The following is a 22,782-nucleotide window of genomic DNA, read 5'->3' as shown; positions in this document are numbered from 1 at the left end:
CCATCCAAGAACTCTTCTTGCAAAGATATCATCAAATATGATTAGTAAGGACTGTTAAAATATCAGTTATTTAGAGAACATGTTTTGCATCGTTGGTCAATACCCCACGGCTACGTAATACATAGGTTAGAGATTAATCGTTAATTTGAAAGAACAGTTCTGATTGGTTCCTTTTTTACTGAGCAAGATGCGTATGCAACGATGATCTTGATAGGCCATTTCATTTGGCAATTAATCGCTTACAATTGTGTTAATAATAATAATATTCCGCATTTATATAGCGCTTAACACATCGGAACAACGTCTCTAAGCGCTTTACAGATATATTATTACCCCGGTCATCAGATCCTTGCATGCCCGCATACAATGTATGCACCTTCTCCACTCCCTGGGGAGCATTCCAACAAGAGTTCCAAGACTCAATTGCTAGGCATACTACATAGGCTTTCGCATCCTACCGGGTACCCATTTAACACCTGGGTGGAGAGTGGCAAATTGTGGATTGACGCCTTGCCAAAGGACGCTAGGCCATGGTGGGATTCGAACACACGACCCTCTGATTACAAGGTGAGAGTCCGAACCGCAACACCACGGCGCTTCTATTATGGGGTCCAGGACAGATGTACATCCTATTTCTGAAACAAGGTCACACAGCAAGGTGGAATTGACAAGCATTCTTGTATTTGTAACTTGTGAAGGTTTCCATAGCGAAGAAGAAAGAGTGTTGAGGTTCTTCTTGTTGAAATTTCAAGTTTGGGTGGTCATTTTCAGGACCAACACATGCCCACAAAAAATACATGGTGTACCGTGAAACCACAACACTCATTCTTGTAGCCATTGTCTTGCAGATTCAAGAATGGACCTTACTAGCATAAACTCTGATTCGACAAAAGACACACGTCTTCATACAAGATTAGAGATCATAAGGAATGGCAATACTGCTGTGGTCAATAATTTCAAGATTTTTCTTCTTCTAAACCACGCATATGAATTCTATTCAAAACGGTGGTGCAATTTTATCATGTAGATATGAATCAGTAATCAACGTCTGGCGATCATTTGGATTTGTGTAAAAAGTAGTATTCAGTAAACATTTTTTGGGGATAATGATTAATGGTCTGACTTTACTCCCAGGCCTGGTACATACTTTATGGAATTGCCCACTCAAAATGTATTGAACAATGTAAGCTTACGAGAGTGGTACGATGATGAGGAATGGCCCGTTGACTTTCTTCCTTTCAATCAGATGGCATACTAGTGCAATGGTCTGGATGGTTTTACCCAGTCCCATCTCGTCGGCTAAGATTCCGTTCAGATTGTTGTTATAGAGAGACACCAGCCACTGAAGACCCTTCACCTAATAAGTTACAAAAAATGAAACAGAATGCAAATGCGTTACATGTGTGGTTATGATGTTTGCTCTGGCGACAATCGCTCCGATGGAAAATCTGCACGTTACGCCAAACATCAAAGCTAACATCCTAAATTCATTTTTACATTATTCTGAACCAAAAACTCCATTACAATCCTAACTCTAACCCTATGCCCTCAGAGATATCAAGACCGGAGCAAATGTTGTGTCACCACATTTGAAGCTACAGTGGCCCGAATGGTCAAAGGTGCCTGCCTAGAAACATGAGAGTCAGAGGTTCAATTCTCAGACATGATGCCTTGAGCAAGGCATTATTGATGTCATTATTAATACGACTTTGTGCATGTATCAAAGAGGGATCATCATAGACGGCAATAAAGAGGATCACATGATCTGCAAAATGACATCCCCCCCTCATCCCCCCCCAAAAAAAAATCCCAAGCAAACCAAAGGTCAGAAACATCACTGCAGGTGGTTAATACCACTGCTAATACCACTGCCAATGTTTATTGTGATAAAATGCCACTAACGAGGCAAATTGCTATTATTTTGGCTTACAAGTCAAAGCGCATGACAAATGTCTTGGACATTGCGATTAAGAGAGTGGAGAAGAACATTGTCACGAAGATCTGCACGAAATATTTTTCGGAAGATTTAATGAAAAATTGTTCTGAAAATTTGCACACAAAAAATTGTTCAAAGAAATTGAAACAAATCAACCATCCAATCAACAGCTTATTCCAATACACCAATTCAAACATTATAAATGGTTCAAACCTAGCCTCAATATCCTTAAAACCAAGTTAGAGTTCTGGTATAGAAATCTAATTTTGAGAGGAAATGCTTTGAAGCAATCCTAAAGTGTTTTATCATATGCATGCAAGATTGATTATTTAAAACAAAATTTTGTAATAAAAATAATTCAGGCTTGCTTCAAATTATATTTCATTACCACATGCTTTCCCTGGTGTAGCTAACACAGGAAACAACATGTGGGACCACACAACAAATGAATAGGCATTTCTTTCAGTAAATTTCCTGACCATCATTTTTCATTACCACATGCTTTCTCTGGTGTAGCTAACACAGGAAACAACATGTGAGACCATACTATTACCGAATAGGCATTTCTTTCAGTAAATTTCCTGATATTTACTTGCTCTTTACTCTGTAATTATAAATTTCCTGAAAATTGTTTGGCATTATCATTAATTCTGCATAAGTTTTGCTCAATGCTGTGAACACTTTATTTCCTGTCATAACCAGATTTTATCTTTAGCCCTTAAACTACAGGATTATACAACAGCATACAGGCAAGTATATGATATCAACCAACCTGGTATTCTTTGAGTGTTCCATTGACAAGCATATCAGGTTGTGAGGTGACAAGCTCATTGATGGAATGGGCCATGTTGTAATAGCCTGCACCACCAGCCTGTTCTACAGACTTGTATTCATCGTCGTTCACTGACGACTCCCTGAAAAATAAGAAAAATAAATATTTATATATTTCATTACATTTCATGTTACGATAATCCATACTACCAATAGCATACTCAGAATATGTTTAATTGTATGCTCAGTTGAGGTTTGGAATAAAAAATGAATCATAGCTCTTTGATTCACATGTTTTCTTTTCCCATACGTAAACCTTTGAGCATTTGATTTGTCATATTAAATGACTCAGCATTAAGGCCATTTTTACAATCAACATATTTCAAAAGAATGAACTTTATAGCCTGTTGTGTGCTACCACAAAATATGCTACTCTCAGGTTTCATTTCTGTACAGTACCTTAACATTATCATCATTTTCTCTGTGCTTCTGGGGCCCGTAACACATAGCTTAGCAATCATCGTAGAACCTTTTTAACGATTGATTGCATCAACTACAATGTACAATCAAGCGTGAAAATCAGTGTACGATTAATCACTAACCTTTGTGTTATGGGACCCTGAGTTATTAAGTACAGAATATTATTTTTTTCTATGTACAAACTGTTCTTTTTTTTTTATGGTATACTAATACAGTACTGAAAGATAAAATTGTGTGCACTTACTGTATGATCTCCTTAGCTGATTTGCCTGAAAGGTCAGGTTGTTTCGTTTCAATTGGAACTGGTACCTCTTTCTCCTCCTCCTCTTCTCCTTCTTCCTCTTCCTATCACAAAACAAACAAATCATATTGAAAGTTTGTAAGTTGAGCTGGGAGAGTTTATCAGTAGCCTTGCTGAGCTGGGTTACATAAGAATGAAGCACCTTGTAAGGTGGATAGGTGTGCAATGAACATCCTGTGGTGGCTTTGGGGTACGGTTGATAAAACATGATTACAGTCATGCAATTCACGATTTTCATAGCAAACTTAGTTGTGAAGTTTGTGACTTTCATTGCAAATTAAAATTGCAAAGTTTAAAACGAAAACCGTGAACTTCACGACTAAAATTGCAAGTTTGCGATGAAAATCACAATCTTCACAATCAAATTGGTTTGCAATGAAAATCATGAACTTCACGATTGAAATTGCAAAGTTAGCAACGATAATCGCGAACTTCATGACTGAAGTTGTGTGTCATTTGTGTGATCGACCGTACTTCAGAGCTACAATACATACCCTAGATTAACATTGTTATATTTTAGCACTGTCAAGTACACTCAAGAATTTGATTTATTTAAATTAATCGCCACTAGTTAAAGCCTGTGATGACACAATTCATCATGACACACATGCTTGAGCACAGAGATCGACAGAGAAAACTTCCGCTTATGCATGAATCTTTTAGCCAATAAGTATACACTGTTTGTATTGTTTTCGTTACTAAAAGAGAATGTTTACACCTTTTGAGGCTTTATAATGCAGATTTCATGGTAGTAGATTATTTTTTAACACAACCTTTACTCTTTCTCACATTTTTTTCAATGTCTGTATCATATTCAAGATTGATAAGCTAAGTATGAACAGAGTCTTGGAGTGAAGATATTGCAGAAGGTTGTGTAAACTTTCAGGTTGAGTCACACAAGTACATCATGCAATTAAGATGAATAATCATATATCTAAAATGTATTAATGGAAATGACTTTGAAGGAAACCTTCTTGAAAGCAGGGGCATAGAAAACTGGTAATCTGAAACAATCAACAACAAAATATATCATTCATTGACTTTCTGACAAGACTGAGGATCCACAGAGAGAGACACTCCTTATAAAAGGGGGAAGGGACAGTCCCCGTTTGGGCTTAAAGAGGGCACGTTCCCACACCCCTTGGTCTCGCCTGTCTTACCTCTTCTGACCCACTATCCTCGTCATCCGATCCCTCATCTCTAGGAGCTACAGCATAGCCAGGATTCATCTCCAGCCAAGCCTCTAGCTGACTAGCCCTGGGTGCAGCCTCACCCGACAGCACTTGACCCGTCTCTTGGTTCATCACAGTCACTGGCATGTCACTCGACTGACTGCTCTCATCAACAAGCTAACATAGCATGGGGGTGTAACACAAAGATATACGATTGATATTTAGGATTGATTATAACTTTTTGTACATAGTTTGGCATAGGCTTACAGTTATGCATAATTATACGATTGATTTTATATTTTATGTTACAGGGCTTGGGAATGAGAGCATGTAGGTTTCCATTAGTGAAGACTAATTGAGATGAATTTTATTCCTTATCTGATAAATTTTGTTGGTATTTTTTTGCCTACTGGTTTCTGCAGGCTCCTCCAGACTTGCACTGACACTACATATCTTACACGTCGATTCCAACTATCTTTGAGCTTTTTATTGCTGAAACAATAAACGTTGTATATCAATCATATGGCAAAAATCGCTCGCATAGGAGAGTCAATTAGCCTGAAGAACAAAGCAGGCTAAATCTCACACTAGTGACATTGATAGTAAAATGATGAAAATGAAGAAAATAATTACAAGATTTGTTAATACAGATTAATTAGCTTTAATACAACTTCAAGGGGGAAGCTTTCATCCAATCCTGCAGGACCCTGTTTCAGGACAAATGCATAGATTCAATGGCAAACTTGCTCTCAGGGGGACAAAAAATCCATAGTGGTGATAATAATATGTCAATCAATAACCTTAATTTTTACATGCATCATTTTTCTACAAGGTAGTTCACTAATATACAATGGGGTTTGTTAGTTGACAAACAGAAATGATTAATTAAAAAGAGGTAAATTGGTCAATTGGGATCATTGAGAAAGGGTCAAAGGAGAAGTAGTATTTCAAATGATGTTTTAAAAAGTTAAAGGTGAATGAAACCCTGGGAACAAGTTAGCGTATGTGGAAAAAGAAAAATTGAAGAAAGTTTGAGAAAATTTGGACAAATAATGAGAAAGTTGAGCATTTAAATATTACGATCACTAATGCTGTGGAGTTCCTCCCATTGGCAACAAATATGTGTGATGTCAAATGTGTACAACTTTCCCTTTCATGACTATAAGACACCCCAAAAATGTCTCTTTTTGCTCTTTCTTACGGTGTTACAAACTGTTTTCATCCACAATATATTCTTGGAAAATCTGCATTATATGCCCTCCTATAAAAGAGTACATGATCTACTGACAGATGTGATAAAAGAGGCAGTTTAAGTGAAATATACAAAAGTAATGGGAAAGTTGTTCAAATGACATCACACACACAAGTCGCATTGCCAAAGGGAGGATCTACATTACAATAATGATCTTAACTTTAAATGCTCGTAACTTTCTTATTATTTATTCATTTTTTTCTCAAAATTTCGTTGATCTCTTTCTTTGATTTCTCTGTTTTCGCACAAGGTATCTTATTCCAAAGGTTTCATTGAAAAATTTAAAAAAATCATAAAGTACGAGAATGGATGAGGTTAGATATTTTCATGTAGAATCAATAATGAAAAGCAAATGGTGGTGAATATCATTAAAAAGATAGATATACACTGAAAAGAATTCACTAACACACATAGCATAACTGAAGGGGATAATGATGAATAAACAGAGTTCAGTTTGAATGCATTCAGAGATATAGTTCTGAATAAACATGGGACCTCCACAGATGTATTCAATATATTATCAATACAGTTCGCAAAAGATGGTTTGAGAAAAACTGATTGGTGTTGGCACACTTTGCTTTTGAATCGACACATTTAAGCTCCATTCCAAATAGAAGACTCAAAAGATACGGTATTAAAATGCCGAACAGTTATTTTTTTAATGCAGGAATCCAGCAAGCTACTTTTCATTCTTAATCCTCACATTTCAGCATAGACTAGGGGTGTGAGTGGTCACAAATAACCTAAAGAGCCTGAGTGTTCACACGTTAAGAAACTCATGGACTTTTAATAACAATAACAATAATAGCTAGTTTTTATATAGCGCTTTTCTCAAAACAGTTCAAAGCGCTTTACAGCATATTATTACCCCGGTCATTGGATTCATTTGAATCCTGCACGAAAAGTGCACAATTTCCACTCCCTGGGGAGCATTCCTTGCATTCATCGCAGCCTCATAATGGCGCTGGCTAATTAAAACATACAATAACTTTCGCATCCTACCGGGTACCCATTTAGCACATGGGTCGAGAGTGGCAAAGTGTGGATTAACGCCCTGCAAAAGGGTGCTAAACCGCGGTGGGATTCGAACGCACAGCCCTCTGTTTACAAGGCGAGAGTCAGAACCACTACACCACGGCTCTCGAATATCAAAAGTGGTAATATTGAATACATCTGTATGGAAGGGAACAAGAGGGAAGCAGGAGACTGAGTTTGTTTGTATGAACTCACCCCTTCTTTGAGGGCTTCACTGGTAGTTGGTTCCTATGGTAATAAGGGGAGGGGTGGAGGAAAAACAAGTGTGGATGTGTTTGTGTGCAAAATGCAATCAACACAACATGAAATGAACTCGATGTAAAAGCCTTATTCAATGAGCAAACATTTTAGATGTAAATTTCGAGTTGGAACCCAAGAGAATAAATTATATAGTATTAAAATTCTAATTAATTAGAGCATTGAGGATTAATGTATCACATTAACTGTGTTCTTTCAAAACGAAGAATGACAGATTTTTCACTGTTTTCTTAAACTGTTAATCTAAACATAATCACAATTTATTTGAACAAGAACAAATACTAAACAAATATCTTTAGCCCAAAGCAATCTTGATTTTTGGCAATAAGAAATTTAAAAAAAATCAACAGATAGTCAACACATTCATGAGGTTCATTCAAGAGAAACACAACACAATTTTAAAATCAACATCAACAAGTGTGCAAGTGTAGCATGCAAACTTGGATTAGGAAATAAATGGGTAAATGAATAAACAGTTTGCAACATAGGGATATCATAAAAATAGGGATGCTACATCATAAGTAATAAATCCTGAAAGCAGCTTTCACCAAAGACAACAATTAAAATGGAGAAAATCTGTTCTATCCACATGAATTTCTCAAGAATTAGTATGTCATGGCAAGTATCATTATATGCAATAAAAAAAAAAACTTTCAACAAATTATTGATGAAAGAATCAACAGTATGTTTAAAGCACCACTTTTTATGAATAAACAACAGTGAAATAATCTTAGAGAATCAGAGCATGCAAGAATAATGACCTTGTATTACCTACCACAGTGTTAACACAATAAAACAAAGAAACAGAAATTCTGCACTGTCTGAATGATGAGCAAAAGTACTACAAAGGGGCAATGGTAGAGGAAAGGGTCATTTACCTTCTTCTTCTTCTTTTTCTTCATCTTTTTCATGGTGTCTTGATGTTGTCTGACCAGCTGGGTCAAGCTCTCAATGTACTGGTCAGTCTGGGTCAGCAAGTAGGCCAGACGCTTGTCTTTCTTCTCATCGATAAGCTTCCTGTACCCTTCTTCATCTTCGGCCTTTGGTCAGAAAATGAAAAAATTATAAGGGGGTCGATAATAAAGCGCTGCAATAATTTATGTTAATGCCGAGACTTCTACTGTTTTTTTAGCATTTAAATTTCCTAGTTGAGAGCCATATGTTACATACCAACAATCTGTCGTATCGTGCCCAGGGGAAGCACATTATTAAGAAGAAATAACATAAAATATTATGTACAAGTGATGTTATTTGTATTGGTTTTATTTCTTTTAAATCATGCAAGTAAGTCCTTGTGAAATTTCAACTTCTATACATTCAAATTTCATTGTAGTGAAAACATCATAGAATATAACAAACGTTGTAAACTGAATGTAATTCGGCAATTTGACTGCTATTTTCAGTATATTATTTATAACACCATTGAATAAATAAATAAATAAATAGTAAATAATTCAACCATCATCTGGTAGTTAATGGACAGAACAATGCATCTATCTGTATACAAAGTTTAGGGTTTGAACAATATTTGATTGATTGATTGGTTGGGATTTTTTACCTGATTGCTAAGAAAGCATGAATGCTTGTAAGCAAGCAACCAGAGGACCGACGGCTTAAGGTCCTCTCCGAAGGACCTGGTAATGAGGATTAATGCATTACCAAAGGGCAATAGCGCACCAAGTGTGAATCGAACCCGGGTCACCGGAATACGAATCCCCCGCTCTACCGACTGAGCTATCGCGCCTCCTCGAATATCTTACCATGAGACGACGCATACGCTCTTTCTCGATCCGTTCATTTTCCTTCTTCTGTTCTCTCTCAGTGTTAGCATGGTACATCATAACAGCCTTGTTACATTTAGATATCTTGGATTGTATACCACGATGGAACTCACGGAAGTCCTTGGCGTGCTGGATCACACTGCTCAAATACTCCTGTCAAATCATAAACAGAGAAAGGATGGTAAATTTCCTTCTGCAAGAAATCTATCCACATTGTACTGCAATTGGCCAAGAGATGTGAAAGGGTACCTGAAAGGATTTATTCCTTAAATCTTGAGCACTCATATGGCAGCTGAAATATAGCCATGATAATGATATAATACTATAAACGATTGCTATTACCAGCCTCCTCGCAGATAGAGCAAATGTGAAGTTGATTCCAAGTTGCAATGGTGTAATATGCCAGGTGGGTGTTTCATAGAGCTGTTCGTAAGTCACAAGCAACTTTACAAACAACTTGTGATCCTTCCTGTGGTTAGTGATACACACCAGATTTTATTGGTGTTAATGTTAAAGGCTCACCAGTTGTTCGTAAAGTCGCTCATAACTTAAAAACAGCTTTATGAAACACCCACCAAGACACACAACATTACATTCTGAGACTACGCCTCGGAGAGTATAATCCAAAAGCATGGAAAAGTCAAGCACCCTAGTTTTCTTACATTGTTGATTGCAGGAATAGACCTTATGCATATGATGTCACAATCTTATAACACCCTCCATCAGAGGATATAGGAATACATGTAAATGGAGTTGTCAGAGATGAGCCAGCAGCAGCTCACCAACACATGTAAAGCAATGGCTTTATCCTCTAAGATGGCGGCTAAAAAACATCAATGCATAAGGTTCATCCAATCTGCATTCTTTTATAGCTGACTATGCATGAAATATGCAACAGAAAATTTGACCCATACTAGGTATACTCATGGTAATTGATTTGAAGTCAACACTCAAAACCAAAGGCTTGTATAGTTGAAGAATTTTTTATGTTATGATTCCTTTCATTTTTTCAAACCATTTAAAAGTTGAATTTATGTGAAATCTGGGGCCAGTTTCATAACGGACTTGCAACTGTTGTAACTTTGCCATAATGGCAACTACCATGGCAACAGGGCTCAGCAGCCAATCATAATCAAGGTTACCATGGTAGTTGCCATAATGGTAAAGTTACAACAGTTGCAAGTCCTTTATGAAACAGGCCCCTGATTGCAGTTGGACTGAGAGGTCAACCACAAGTTAAAGACAAGTCTTATCAATAGTACTTTGAAGACATTTATGAGCTCCTATATCCTACAAACCTGGTGTTTCTGTCTGCGCTTGCGTTCCAACTCCATCTTCTGTTGTCTCTCCAGTCTCTCAGTGATTCGGGCCTCTCTCAGGGTCTGTTTCTTGGAGCGCTTGTATGCCTTGATGTTCAGGGCAGATTCCAGGGTGGTGTCCTTGCGCATGCAGGCAACCACATCCTGTCGAAGCTGCTTCTGGAAGTTGAGGAGCCGTAGGGCTCGGAGCTCTATGGTGGCCTTCACACGGAGATCCTCGGGCAGATTGCCGGGAAGGGTTTGCAGCTCTTGGACGCGGTAGGAAATGCGGGCGGCAACTCTGAAAGAAATTTACGGAGAGTTCCATTTCAATTCTTGCATGGAACTGCAATATTCTGTTGCCATAAATACAAACGTTCTAATATATATCTAGAACAAAATCTGATGCCATGAAAAAAAAGCAAAGATAATCCAATTCAAAGATAACTTTGATAATATTACCACAACATAACCTGGTATCAAAACAGATATGCTGAGTTGCCAAATTTATAAAATGTTCAATAAACATTAAGAAGAAGAAGAAAGTATGCACTGCTTCTAGAGATCATAATAAAAACTAGGAAATCATTCACAGCTTTACTAATGAAACAATATCCTCATCTAAAAATATATTTAATATGTAAACATGTTTCTTACTGGCAAAAGGTTAGTATTTTATTTTCAGGGGCTACTTTTCATAACCTACTGTATTTCCAAAATCTGCAAAATGTGATAAGTTTTAACATTGCAGTAAATGGAGACTTTCCAGGGCTCTTTTCTTATTTTTTAGGGATATTTTGAGCATTTCAGGGGCAAAATTGGCCTGAGCCCCCATGTAATTTTGTTCTCGATTTCTTATTACCTTTAGCACATTTTTTTGTTAATATCACATTTTCTAAATTTTCAGCTGCTTCCACTAAAATCTCACCTATTCTCTCTTTCCTGGAGGACCTCTACAGGATCCAACCCCTTGGGTTTGCTGACAGGCACCTGACGATTCTGCTTGGCCAGAAGCATCCCGACGGTGGTGATATTGGAATTGGGAGGAGGGAGCGGCTGCTGTGTTTGGGAGCTCCCACTGGACTGCTGTCCAGGGAATGACCCTGGAGCACCAGGGAAGGAACCTTGCTGCGACTGCTGCGGCTGTTGCTGCTGCTGCATCTGATGAGGCATCCTAGGACTGGATAGCATGTCACTCATGTTTGACATGCCCTTGCGATGTTGGTTACCTGGTTGCTGCTGATTGCTCCAGTTGTGAGATTGCATGTGCATCTGACCTTGCGGACCGGGCATAGGGCCTTGACCTCCTACATAATCCATAACGAAGCATATATCTTAAAAGACCCTTCATAGTAAAAAATACAGTGCTATTCTATATCTAATGTCTCAATTAGTTAATTTGTTTGTGTTAGGTTGTAGACACCATATTAGATTGTAACATTGTCAATTGTAAGAACATTGAGCGTTTCTCAAATTCATTGCAAGTGCAACTTCTCCAACATCCAAAATCTCAAAAGAGTTTGAAAATAAAGTCATGTTACCATGAGATATCCAAATACCTGTGGTAAAAATTGTTTACCTGGCCCTATTGAAATGTTTCAAGAAATATTTAACTACGTACACAAAATAAATCCTAGTCACAATATGTAAAATTTTGCATATTTTAAGTGCATGAGTTTCTCCTTTAATAGTTATAAACTTTTGTAGAGTTACAATAAGACATTCATGCTATTGTGATGGATGGTACTATGAAAACCAACGGTATTTTTTACTGGATAATGAGTTCAATTAATGACAAATTATAATGAGATATTTAACAATTAAACAACATGTATAATGAAATAAAAGTAAATTAAATAAATATCAAATATAAACAAGTGGAATGCCTCTGGCCGTCTCACCTGCATCACGCGATTCAATATAGCAGCAGTGCTGATTTTGAAAACTACTATAACTCGCACAAGATGTTCAGTGATACTTGGTTACTCTTATTTCCACGTTTTATGAACTAGACTAATACACTTATAGAGATATGATGGCAATTCAACAAATACCCCCAACGTGGCCAAAGTTCTTTGACCTTACATGACCTTTGACCTTGATCATGTGACCTGAAACTCGCACAGGATGTTCAGTGATACTTGATTACTATTATGTCCAAGTTTTATGAACTAGACCAACACACTTTCAAATTTATGGCTGTAATTCAACAAATACCCCAATTTGGCCAAAGTTCATTGACCCTAAATGACCTTTGACCTTGATCATGTGACCTGAAACTTGCACAGGATGTTCAGTAATACTTGATTACTATTATGTCCAAGTTTCATGAATCAGATCCATAAACTTTCAAAGTTATGATGGTAATTCAACAGATACCCCCAATTCGGCCAAAGTTCATTGACCCTAAATGACCTTTGACCTTGGTCATGTGACGTGAAACTCATGCAGGATGTTCAGTGATACTTGATTAACCTTATGTATAAGTTTCATGAACTAGGTCCATATATTTTCTAAGTTATGATGACATTTCAAAAACTTAACCTTAGGTTAAGATTTTGATGTTGATTCCCCCAACATGGTCTAAGTTCATTGACCCTAAATGACCTTTGACCTTGATCATGTGACATGAAACTCAGGCAGGATGTTCAGTAATACTTGATTAACCTTATGGCCAAGTTTCATGAACTAGGTCCATATACTTTCTAAGTTATGCTGTCATTTCAAAAACTTAACCTCAGGTTAAGATTTGGTGTTGACGCCGCCGCCGTCGGAAAAGCGGCGCCTATAATCTCACTCTGCTATGCAGGTGAGACAAAAAACTACTAATAGAAAAGTAACTACTAATTCAGTATTATAATTTTTTGTTCATCTTACTCATTTGTGATTGGTAGCCAGGCATCATGTTTGACGTGCGTCCCTGAATGGCCATACGTAGATGGTCGGGCATGGGTTGGTTACGGGAGAGAAGCTTGTAGCCCATGATCTGTGCCTTCAGCTGCTGGAGCTGGACCGGTGTGAAGGGGCTAGGCCTGGACCGCTGGGGACCATGCTGCTGGTAGCCAGATGGTGGCATGTTACCGGAGCCCTCCATATAACCTACAGAAACAGGAAAACAAATAATGAATGACTGACGATGAAGTAGAGTCATGGGAGCTGGAAGTGGATGGTATCACAGGAAATGGAAGACTAAAAAGTACGTGGCAAGACATAGGGTGAAGAAGGAAAGTAGTAAGGTGGTCTGAATGAGGAGAACGCTGAAGACAAAATGAACTAGAAGCAGTGTCATCATCATGCAAGAGTCAGTAAATCTTTGTGAGAGGGAGAATACTGAATGAAATATATATTCTGAGTGAAATTAAAAAATAAAAGTATGCCCATAATGTCAGGAGTAGCCACTGATTAAAAGCAGATTCCTTATGACATGCTTTATATAATACTACTAATTATAATAGTTACATTTATATAGGGCTTAATACTTTGTATTTCCAAGCACTTTACATGCACTTATTATTACCCCGGCCATCAGATCGAGGTATGCCCGCATACAATGTATGCAATTTCTCCATTCTCTGGGTAGCAATCCAACAAGAGTTCCAAGACTCAAATTCTAGGCATTACTACATAGGCTTCATGACCTATGATGATTTGTGAAATCTCTTATCAAATGTACATGAATATGGAATGGGCAAAATGTTTGAGATATGAAGTTTTGAATAAATGGCATCATTAGTTTAGCAGAGTAGCTAATGATTTGCCAATTTCTCTCTTAAAAATCAGAGATCAGAATTGTCAGTCAATCCATGGATATCAACAAAAAATGTTTTCCCTGTATCACAAATAATAATATCAAAAGTTTAAAGGTTGAATAATTACATCATACCAATGTGGATTAACTAGAGGTTATATCTCCTGACTGTAGCTCAAAATGTTCAGGTTCGATTCCTGCCAAGTCACCAACATTCTTTGACAAGATGTTGATCTTCATTTGCACCTCGAACAGTGCGAGGTAAAGGGTACCAGGGAGCGATTCCTTGAAATTCTAAAGGGCCTCATTGGCGGCTATGCTGAGACCAGGGTAACAATTCATGCAGCACTAAGAAAAATTTGTAAGAAGTGCTATATAAATGTTATACTTGCCTCCATTTCTTCCCGGGGGTCCACCCATATTGCCAGAAGGTGGCATATTTGGTTGTTGCATATGGGCATACTGCTTCGCTTTGTTAGCCATAGCTACAATCTGAGGGTAGCGAGGATCATTCTGGAGTCCTTTCTCTTGCATCGTTTCCAGAGCCTACACAAAAGAAAGTAAACATGGTACAATAAACATCTCTTCATTGCTTTTCAGGTATATTTTCTTCATATCTTCATATTTTATACCAAAAGTATATACAAGCTTGAAGGTCCTGTGAATGCTGATAAATCCCAACATGATATGTAATTCATGATAATGTTCATTTGCCACCCTCATTTTTCTTGAATGAGAAAGAGCACAGAAATTAATGGGAAAAGTATAAAAGAAAGGAGGAAAGGAAAGAAGTGAGAAAAACCAAACAATTCTTACTCTTTGCAGCATGGTATAGTTGTTGTTAGGGTTGAAGTTCTGATTAGGCATCATCTGTTGAGACTGTGGTCCATGTGGTCCTTGCCCTGGCCCAGAGCTCTGCATAGGGAAGTTCTGCACTGGGCTTGGACCTCGCTGCCCATGCTCTAGCTGGTTCGGCATAGGTCCATGACCAGGCATGTTCCCTTGGCTTGTGATGGGCTTGGAACCTTGGTGTTGTGGTCCAGAGTGTGGACCAGAAGGACCGGGTGGTCCTCCTTGGTGAGGACCGGATGGTCCTCCTTGGTGAGGACCAGGACCAGAATGCGATGTCGCAGCCTGATGAGGTGGACCTTGATGACCGCTGGTTGGATGTTGAGGTACCTGGTGTTGTTGCTGGCCCTGTACGGGTGGTCCTTGATGGGGTGGCCCACCTTGGTGAGAGCCACCTTGGTGTGGGGGTACCTGATGAGAGCTAGGTCCCTGGTGAGGTGCACCTTGGTGTGGAGGGCCCTGATGTGGCGGGGGACCTTGATGGGATGATCCTTGATGGGGAGGGCCCTGGTGAGGCCCGCCTTGATGTGGTGGGCCCTGGTGTGGAGGGCCTTGATGCGGGGGACCTTGATGCGGGGGACCTTGGTGCGGGGGACCTTGGTGCGGGGGACCTTGATGTGGCTGTCCCTGATGTGGTGGGCCTTGATGCATAGGTCCTTGGTGGGGTCCACCTTGATGCATTTGGCCTTGGTGAGGTGGGACCTGGTGTGAGGGGCCTTGGTACTGCTGTCCGGGCCCCATCATGCCATGTCCACCCATTGACCCACCTACGACAGATAAAGCACAACACACAAATCATATCAGAAAAAATACATATTGACATAGCACTGAAACCTTACAGTTGATTATTCTGGACATGTTTTATACAACTAATGATATCAATTCCTTCTTGACAATTACAGGATTTCAGTAACTCATAGTAAGAGCTTAAACTTGCCATAAAGGGAAATTGCTTAGCAATGATAAAACAAACATTCACAGAAATAAACACTGAGGGAGCATTTCATGAAACAATAGTGAGCTATATAAATCCTTGTATTTCATTGGCTGGGAGCAAATGACAAAATGATTCTCAGGTAAAAACCATAGATTCATCATTAAACATCAATGGAACAATTGATCCTTCCATCAATCCCATTAATAAATGGATACCAGGGTCCGAGCAGTTCATGAAACAAATTGTCAGTGATTCTCACTGGCTATTGTTACAAGCTACTACAAATCCTTGAATATGATTGGCTGTGACCATCACACTCAGTGGATACCACCGACTGTAAACTCTCTGTGAAACTGGGAGGAGATGCTAGTATCACTGACCAGTATTCATTCCCTGTCCACCATGCTGACCACCATGTTGACCTCCGTACTGACCTCCCATGTAGCCCTGATTGGGAGGGGGCATTGGATTGTGACCAGGACGGGGACCTAGATGTAGAAGGGTACAGTATAACCAACCGTAAGAAAATATGCATGTATTTAATGTGAAGGAGAATGAAACCCTTCAAACCGGTTGAATTGCAACCAATCTGTGATGTCACACAGGTACAACCTCCCTATTACTTTAGTACATGTATATTTCGCTTCAATTTTATCTTTTATCTAGCCTTCGTAAGGCCAAGTGTTAATTTTCTGACAGGACATGTAATAGAGGTTTCACAACATTAATGAATTGTTTGTCATATCATTAGAATGAGCAAAAAAGAGATGTTTTGAGTATATTTTCAGTACAGAGTTTTCGCATTTACTACGGAAGCCGCTCTCTGCAATAACAATGTCATGATCACTAATGCAATCTCTTGACTCTGGACAAAGACCTATTTGCAATTGTTCTTCCTATGCAAATCTTTGGATATCAGCTGTCCCGGTCCACCAACTTTCAACAAAAACTCAGCTCTACATTGTGATTTGATTTGAATTTTCGAAGACATTGGTGTGTTGCAGAGAGCCGCTCCGTAGTAAATGCGAAAACTCTCTAATCTCTAAAGGGGCGAGTTGTACATGTGGGATATTACAGATCTTATCCGCATTCCCAAAGGGAGGATCTTCCTTGCATCAGTGATCATGACATTAATATTGCTTGTTCGTTTATTTAAACTTTGATTGATCTTATTCTTTGATGTTTCTGCTTCCACACTAGCTACCTCTTAAAGGGGTTCATTCTCCTTTTAATAGAGTAATCTATAAAGCATAACAATATTTACACAAATTTGTACTGGACTATGATATTTACAAGCGCTGATTTTCTCTACATATTCTAAATATTGCTGAAGATGAAACTCTCATGAGTCAACGCTGATATATTCACACAATAAATTATTTCTATAGTTCAAGAGATTGTGATGCCGAGAACAAAACTAACATCAGAAATAGTCTTTTTCTGAATATTACATCAAATCAATACTGGTAGGTATTTCATACATGTAAAGCTGTTTGAAAGTTAAGAACGATTTTAAGAATGACAAACCTTTCTTGCACGCTAAATAACCAATGAACATCAAATGGTGAATATCATTTACCACAAAAGGGATTATCAGTTGTTCTTGAAGTCACTTTTAACTTAAAAACAGCTTTATGCAACGGCCCTCTGCAGTAAAACTGGAAATAAATCATTTGTACAAAAATCATATCAATAAACAAAGCTGGTGGGGGCGTTTCCAAAATAGTAAAGTGTGATTAAATTCATGCTTAAATGCTGGCGCGCATATGATATGTACATGTAACATGCAATCTTACTGATTGGTACGCAGTAGTGCGCATCCTCTTAGTATGATTTGACCACTGCTGTGATGGCTTTTAGATCGCACGAAACTGGGGACTGTGAAACACCCCCTGTGTTGGTACTATGTAATGAAATAGCATCCACGTGTTAAGATGAAATGTGAAGAGTGTAGATGTTTAAAAGACAGGGAGGTCTGTATTCACAAAGTTGGCTTTGAATCTGTGGTTTGAATCCATGGTCTACTCAGAATTCATACATTGATAATACTGAATTCAGCACGTATAATGAGCGTTTTTTATCTCAACGTGCTCTATTGAGGCTTGTTACTTGGGTAACAGCATTAATTTCTTGAGCCTATTGTTTTGAATTAATGAGTCCACTGATTATGTTTATCAATGTACATACAAATTTGGCTCATTAACACGCTGTGTACAACTACGCATTCCATACTGGAGGCTTTCTCAATCTATGCACTGAATTAAGTGTATAGATGAAATCTGCATGGCTCATGGTTTCATACCACAGATTCAAAACCTCCTCCATGAATTCTGACCAAGGTTTTCCCTGATGAATGAGACAATAGTGATAACATACCCTGATTCATCATCTGTGACTGGTATGGTGGCATAGGTCCTGGGCCAGAGGAAGGCACATGACCTCCCATGGATGGGGGTCCCTGTGGGGGCATCATATGCCCCTGACCCCCCTGCATGGGGCTCATCGATGGTGGCATCATATTATTATCTCCCATGGGGCCAGGCCCTTGCTGCATAGGACTGGGACTTGGTCCGGACATTCCTGGGCCTGGACTTGGTGTCATCATAGGGCTGTGGCTTGGCCCTCCCTGCATGGGACTAGGCATAGGTCCTCCTTGTGACTGCATACCAGGGCCTAGAAAAAATGTAAAGAATTTTAAGAAAAGATCATAACACATGAAACAACTTTAAAAACAAATAATTACAAATTCTCTTGTTTACACAACCAGCAGTTGTGAGATAGAACCTATTGGTTTCAGATTTTGGTAAAGGGTTTTTGGTTCATAAGATTTATTCAATTTTACTGTTGATCCCCATTTGCATAAAATGTTCTCATGTAATTTTGAAAATCATACTTCATCATCGATTATGAATCCTCTAGGCCTAAGAGTAAAACTTTAACAATCGATTAAATCGATAAGGTTACCAACAATCGGCAACCGAAACTACATTTGACACTAATCGAATGTTCGGCAGACGTGATTACTGATTTGAGACATTTGATTATCAAGAGTATGTGGCTGTGATTTTTGACATTTGACAACAAAGTGCAAGATTTAATGAATTTCAAACATCAAGAAACTCTTTCAAGGCACAACAGTGACCGTCATGATGGTGACCATCCACGATTCAGCTGTGTTGATGTGCATGACATGCACTGTACTGGGACACTCGACCGAGTATTCGTCCCAGGCTTAGTACCCACAATTCAATTTGTATTATTGTATTTGACTGTATTAGTTGAATGTCTTCATGGAGAATGAAATAAAACTTGGAACTTGCAATAAGGAAGTAAGAAACTGTTTATTAAACAATTCAAAAACAAAATAGACCTGAATACTACCTTAAGGAATCAAGAAAAATTTTACGAGATTAAAACCAAATTGACAATATTAACCATAAATGCACAAATGTATGTAATGTATTGTAACCCTGAACTTAACCTACAACTTCAAAATGAAACTTTGTTGTCTGTCACAAACCAAAGCTTTAATTTATATGTAGTAATCCTGATGTAAAAAAAATGGATAGAAATCAGTAAAACAGTCTTTACCTGTTCCTCCTTGATCATAGCCCTGCACTGGTCCTGTTCCTGATGGACCACTAGGTCCTGTTCCTGGGTGATTCATGTCAGAACTCATACTGTTGTCTTGTATCTGGTTTGGTGCAGGCATTGGGTCATCAGCCATTGCTCAGCCTAAACGATGGGTAATGAAACGGTATTAATGAATTACAAATCTGAACAAAGGTTTACGTGGGGTTTCCTATGTAAAAGTTTGATAAACAATAAAGGTTGTGTCTTCAATTTATACCCATATTTAATGGCATAAGCGTCATTGGAAACTGGAAGTACAGAAACATTTAGGCCTACAGTCCAAATTGAGATTAACACTTGGCTCATTAGTGTTCTCTTTGTAGCAGTCTTGATCACTGTAAAAATGCAGATAAAAAATTATAGTATTTCCAAAGATTTGAGTGCAAGAAAAGGAAAAAAAGTGATGTTGAAAAAAACATATCAAAATTATTGATAGTAATAATCAAAATCGGGATTTGCACAACAGATTCTCACCAACCAAGCAATTATTTTGGGGTTTAGAGCGCGATTTAAATAGCCGAGTTTGATCATAGTGCAAAACTTTATAGTCCGATATTTGGGGAAAAAAACAAGCTTCTGGTAGTAAGTAAATACTTTTCATTTACTAATACTATATATTTTTTGTAATCTTTTTTATGACATTGATATTCAAAATTTTAACTAAAATAATAGACTTTTAAGTTTTACTTGATTTAATGATTTTATTTTGGGGGGGGTCCAATAATGTTTACCGGTAAGTGTCCTATACATGCATGGCAAGGTCCCCTAAGTCTGTGCAGTCCCCCTTGTCTGCACACGCACGTATCTGCACGATTCTAGTAAAAAAAAGATACGCACTGACCACAAAATTTACACTTGCAATGCATACACAGATATTCATTAAAAAATCTGACTCAAAATGGTGAAAAATTCTGAATTTCAGGCATTTCAGCCTTTCACATCAAAATCCCAGAATCGTACATGCGTAAAGTGAATGGGTGCGCGGACATGGGGTACCACGACTACCACCATTTCGTTCAATCTGAAAATGACTGGATGAGGTTCTTTTGAAGAAAATTGTATATTTCTCCCAAATTTTTATGAGATTTTTTGCACTTACTCATAAGAATATAAAGGAACATTATCAACTGGAAAAAAAAATTCAGGTTTAGTTTTAAGTTACATGTAAATTTTTAGGGGGAAGACATGGCCCCCCCCCCCCAATACTTTACATGATGATTTTTTTTTCATTATTAATTCATTTTTCTAAATGTCTTAATTAATATGTTTTGCCAGTGTGAAAAATTGAGCGAATTAGGTATTTGTTTACTGAATGTTGTACTGCATGGTACATGTAAGGGCCCATAGCATAAAACATTTACAAAAAGCGTTGTCAAAGTAAATTTGTGCAGGATTTTTAGGCCATGTTTAAACTTGCGCTTGAGCAAGTGGAATCAAATATATCAATCTTCATGATCTTGATACTTCTTTTTCATCAAATTTTATTGGTTGTAACTAGATCTCATGTTAGATTAATATATTTGTTTCTTGATTATAAATTTTTCATCCAATTCAAAATTCAAATCACTCACTTGCAACTGGCACCAAATAATACCATCAATATTCACACAGAATTAATTAAAAAACAAAACTTTTACATGACAATTGCTACCTCAAGTGATGTTTGTGTAAGCTCCACTCCACTTCACTACCGCTACACTACGGCTACGCTACACCTACCCGAATATCAAGGTACATATACAAAACTCGCTCTGCTAAGGTGTCACTTTATGGGGGGAATATCAAACTCATGCAACAAAATGACCTTACAATTCATTTATAACAACTCATCTTACATGTACCACGGTACATTTCACAAAGTTTCATTTCTTTTTCATGCTTCTATCAGTTTCAAATTGGTGATTTAGAGCCAGTATCGGTTTCCTCACACATATTAATTCACTGCCGATTCCAACATCTCAAACGCAAATTGTGCATGCGCAGAAATCACAGCTCAATTCATGAATATTCATGAGTAGGACTATAGATCAAGATCTGATCATGCAAATGCGCATGCGTGCGTTCGGAACTTGTCGCTCGCATAGATTGGCCAGGATATCGATAATTCTAATGGGAAAGCCTTCATGAAAGCCTAACTCAACGAACGTATGTCAGGGCAGCAACAAATGGCTGCCAGTTTTTCCTCTCCGGCAGAAAAATTCAAAAAATAAGGAACAAATCATCGGTAACATATATTTTTGAAATTTTATTTGAAAATGCATTGTATCAAAAGAAAGATTAGAGTCTAAAGAAAATAGTGGACCATCGTTCAAGATAATATAATGTCATTTAGACCTAAAAAAAAAAAATCTTGACAAAACACTCTACTATACTTGAGGTAGCTGCTGGGCATCATTTTTAATGCCCATTTATAACATTTATTTAATGTTAGACCTAAATATGATGGTGGTCCCCAAGTCTGGGCACCTAACGATTTGAGTTAAGATTTAACATGAATTTCTTTTTATTTCACAAAATCTTTCAATTAATAATGTTCCTCACATCATTATGATTTAGTGTGCCAAATATCTCATAAAAATTTGAAAGAAATATATGATTTTCTTAGAAAAAAAAACTGGGGCAGTAATTTTCAGATTGAACAAAAAATGGTGCCCCATGTCTGCGCACCAATCACTTTGCACGCGATTCTGGGATTTGATGAGAAAGGCTGCATTTTGAGGCCGTCGCAAGAAATGCTCAAATTTCATTATTTTTCCACCATTGTGAGTCTGGTTTTGTAAAATAATTTCTGTCTATGCATTAGATGTGTGTGTTCGTTGCGTATCTTCTTTTACTAGAATCGTGCAGATACGCGTATGAACAGACAAAGGGGACTGCGCATACTTTATAGGGGAACTTGCCATACATGTACCAATTTTGCCTGTTAATTATGTCTGCCAAACTAGCGTACCATGCCACAATTCATAATGCACCGGGCTAAAACTGAAAATTTACACACAACTAGGGTGACCAGACGTCCTGTATTTCCCGGGAACATCCCATATTTTGCTCCTTTGTCCCGGCAAACCCTTCCCCGGACGCCTATTTGTCCCGTACTTCAGAATATTGAACAAAATATAGTTAATACATTTAATAATAATAACATTTCATCAAACAGATGACGAAGCAGAGACGACAATAAAATCGATAACTAAACTTTTGCAAGTTCTGCGGTGATTTTCTTGCTAACCCAATACATGCACAAACGAACTGGCCTCCTGCCTGTGTGTGGCTGGCTACTAGCTAGGCATGTAGGATCGGAGCAGATTCTCAATGGTGCAAACAATGACAT

General features: G+C 38.0%; 1 protein-coding gene across 4 annotated transcripts in view; it reads right to left on the bottom strand.

Annotated features, from left to right (window-relative positions):
• The window catches only part of LOC129271027 (probable global transcription activator SNF2L2), a 39,316-nt gene that overhangs the window by 15,076 nt on the left and 1,458 nt on the right, over window positions 1–22,782 (bottom strand). The window contains exons 2-16 of one of the 4 annotated variants that reach the window (XM_064107132.1): window positions 19,410–19,553; window positions 18,195–18,491; window positions 16,199–16,306; window positions 14,849–15,648; window positions 14,425–14,578; window positions 13,162–13,383; window positions 11,213–11,591; window positions 10,285–10,585; window positions 8,966–9,139; window positions 8,084–8,245; window positions 7,143–7,175; window positions 4,649–4,837; window positions 3,432–3,532; window positions 2,709–2,850; window positions 1,194–1,357 (exon numbers count right to left, since the gene is read on the bottom strand). In XM_064107132.1, the coding sequence (XP_063963202.1) occupies window positions 1,194–1,357; window positions 2,709–2,850; window positions 3,432–3,532; window positions 4,649–4,837; window positions 7,143–7,175; window positions 8,084–8,245; window positions 8,966–9,139; window positions 10,285–10,585; window positions 11,213–11,591; window positions 13,162–13,383; window positions 14,425–14,578; window positions 14,849–15,648; window positions 16,199–16,306; window positions 18,195–18,491; window positions 19,410–19,545 (3,362 nt within the window). In that variant the 5' untranslated portion in view covers window positions 19,546–19,553. The remainder of the gene's footprint in view (window positions 1–1,193; window positions 1,358–2,708; window positions 2,851–3,431; window positions 3,533–4,648; window positions 4,838–7,142; window positions 7,176–8,083; window positions 8,246–8,965; window positions 9,140–10,284; window positions 10,586–11,212; window positions 11,592–13,161; window positions 13,384–14,424; window positions 14,579–14,848; window positions 15,649–16,198; window positions 16,307–18,194; window positions 18,492–19,409; window positions 19,554–22,782) is intronic. The other 3 variants (XM_064107133.1, XM_064107134.1, XM_064107135.1) reach the window with 3 other exon arrangements.

The sequence above is a fragment of the Lytechinus pictus genome, chromosome 11 (assembly GCF_037042905.1).
Source record: "Lytechinus pictus isolate F3 Inbred chromosome 11, Lp3.0, whole genome shotgun sequence".
In the NCBI taxonomy this organism is placed as follows: Eukaryota; Metazoa; Echinodermata; class Echinoidea; order Temnopleuroida; family Toxopneustidae; genus Lytechinus; species Lytechinus pictus.
This window is presented reverse-complemented; position numbering and strand designations above follow the sequence as displayed.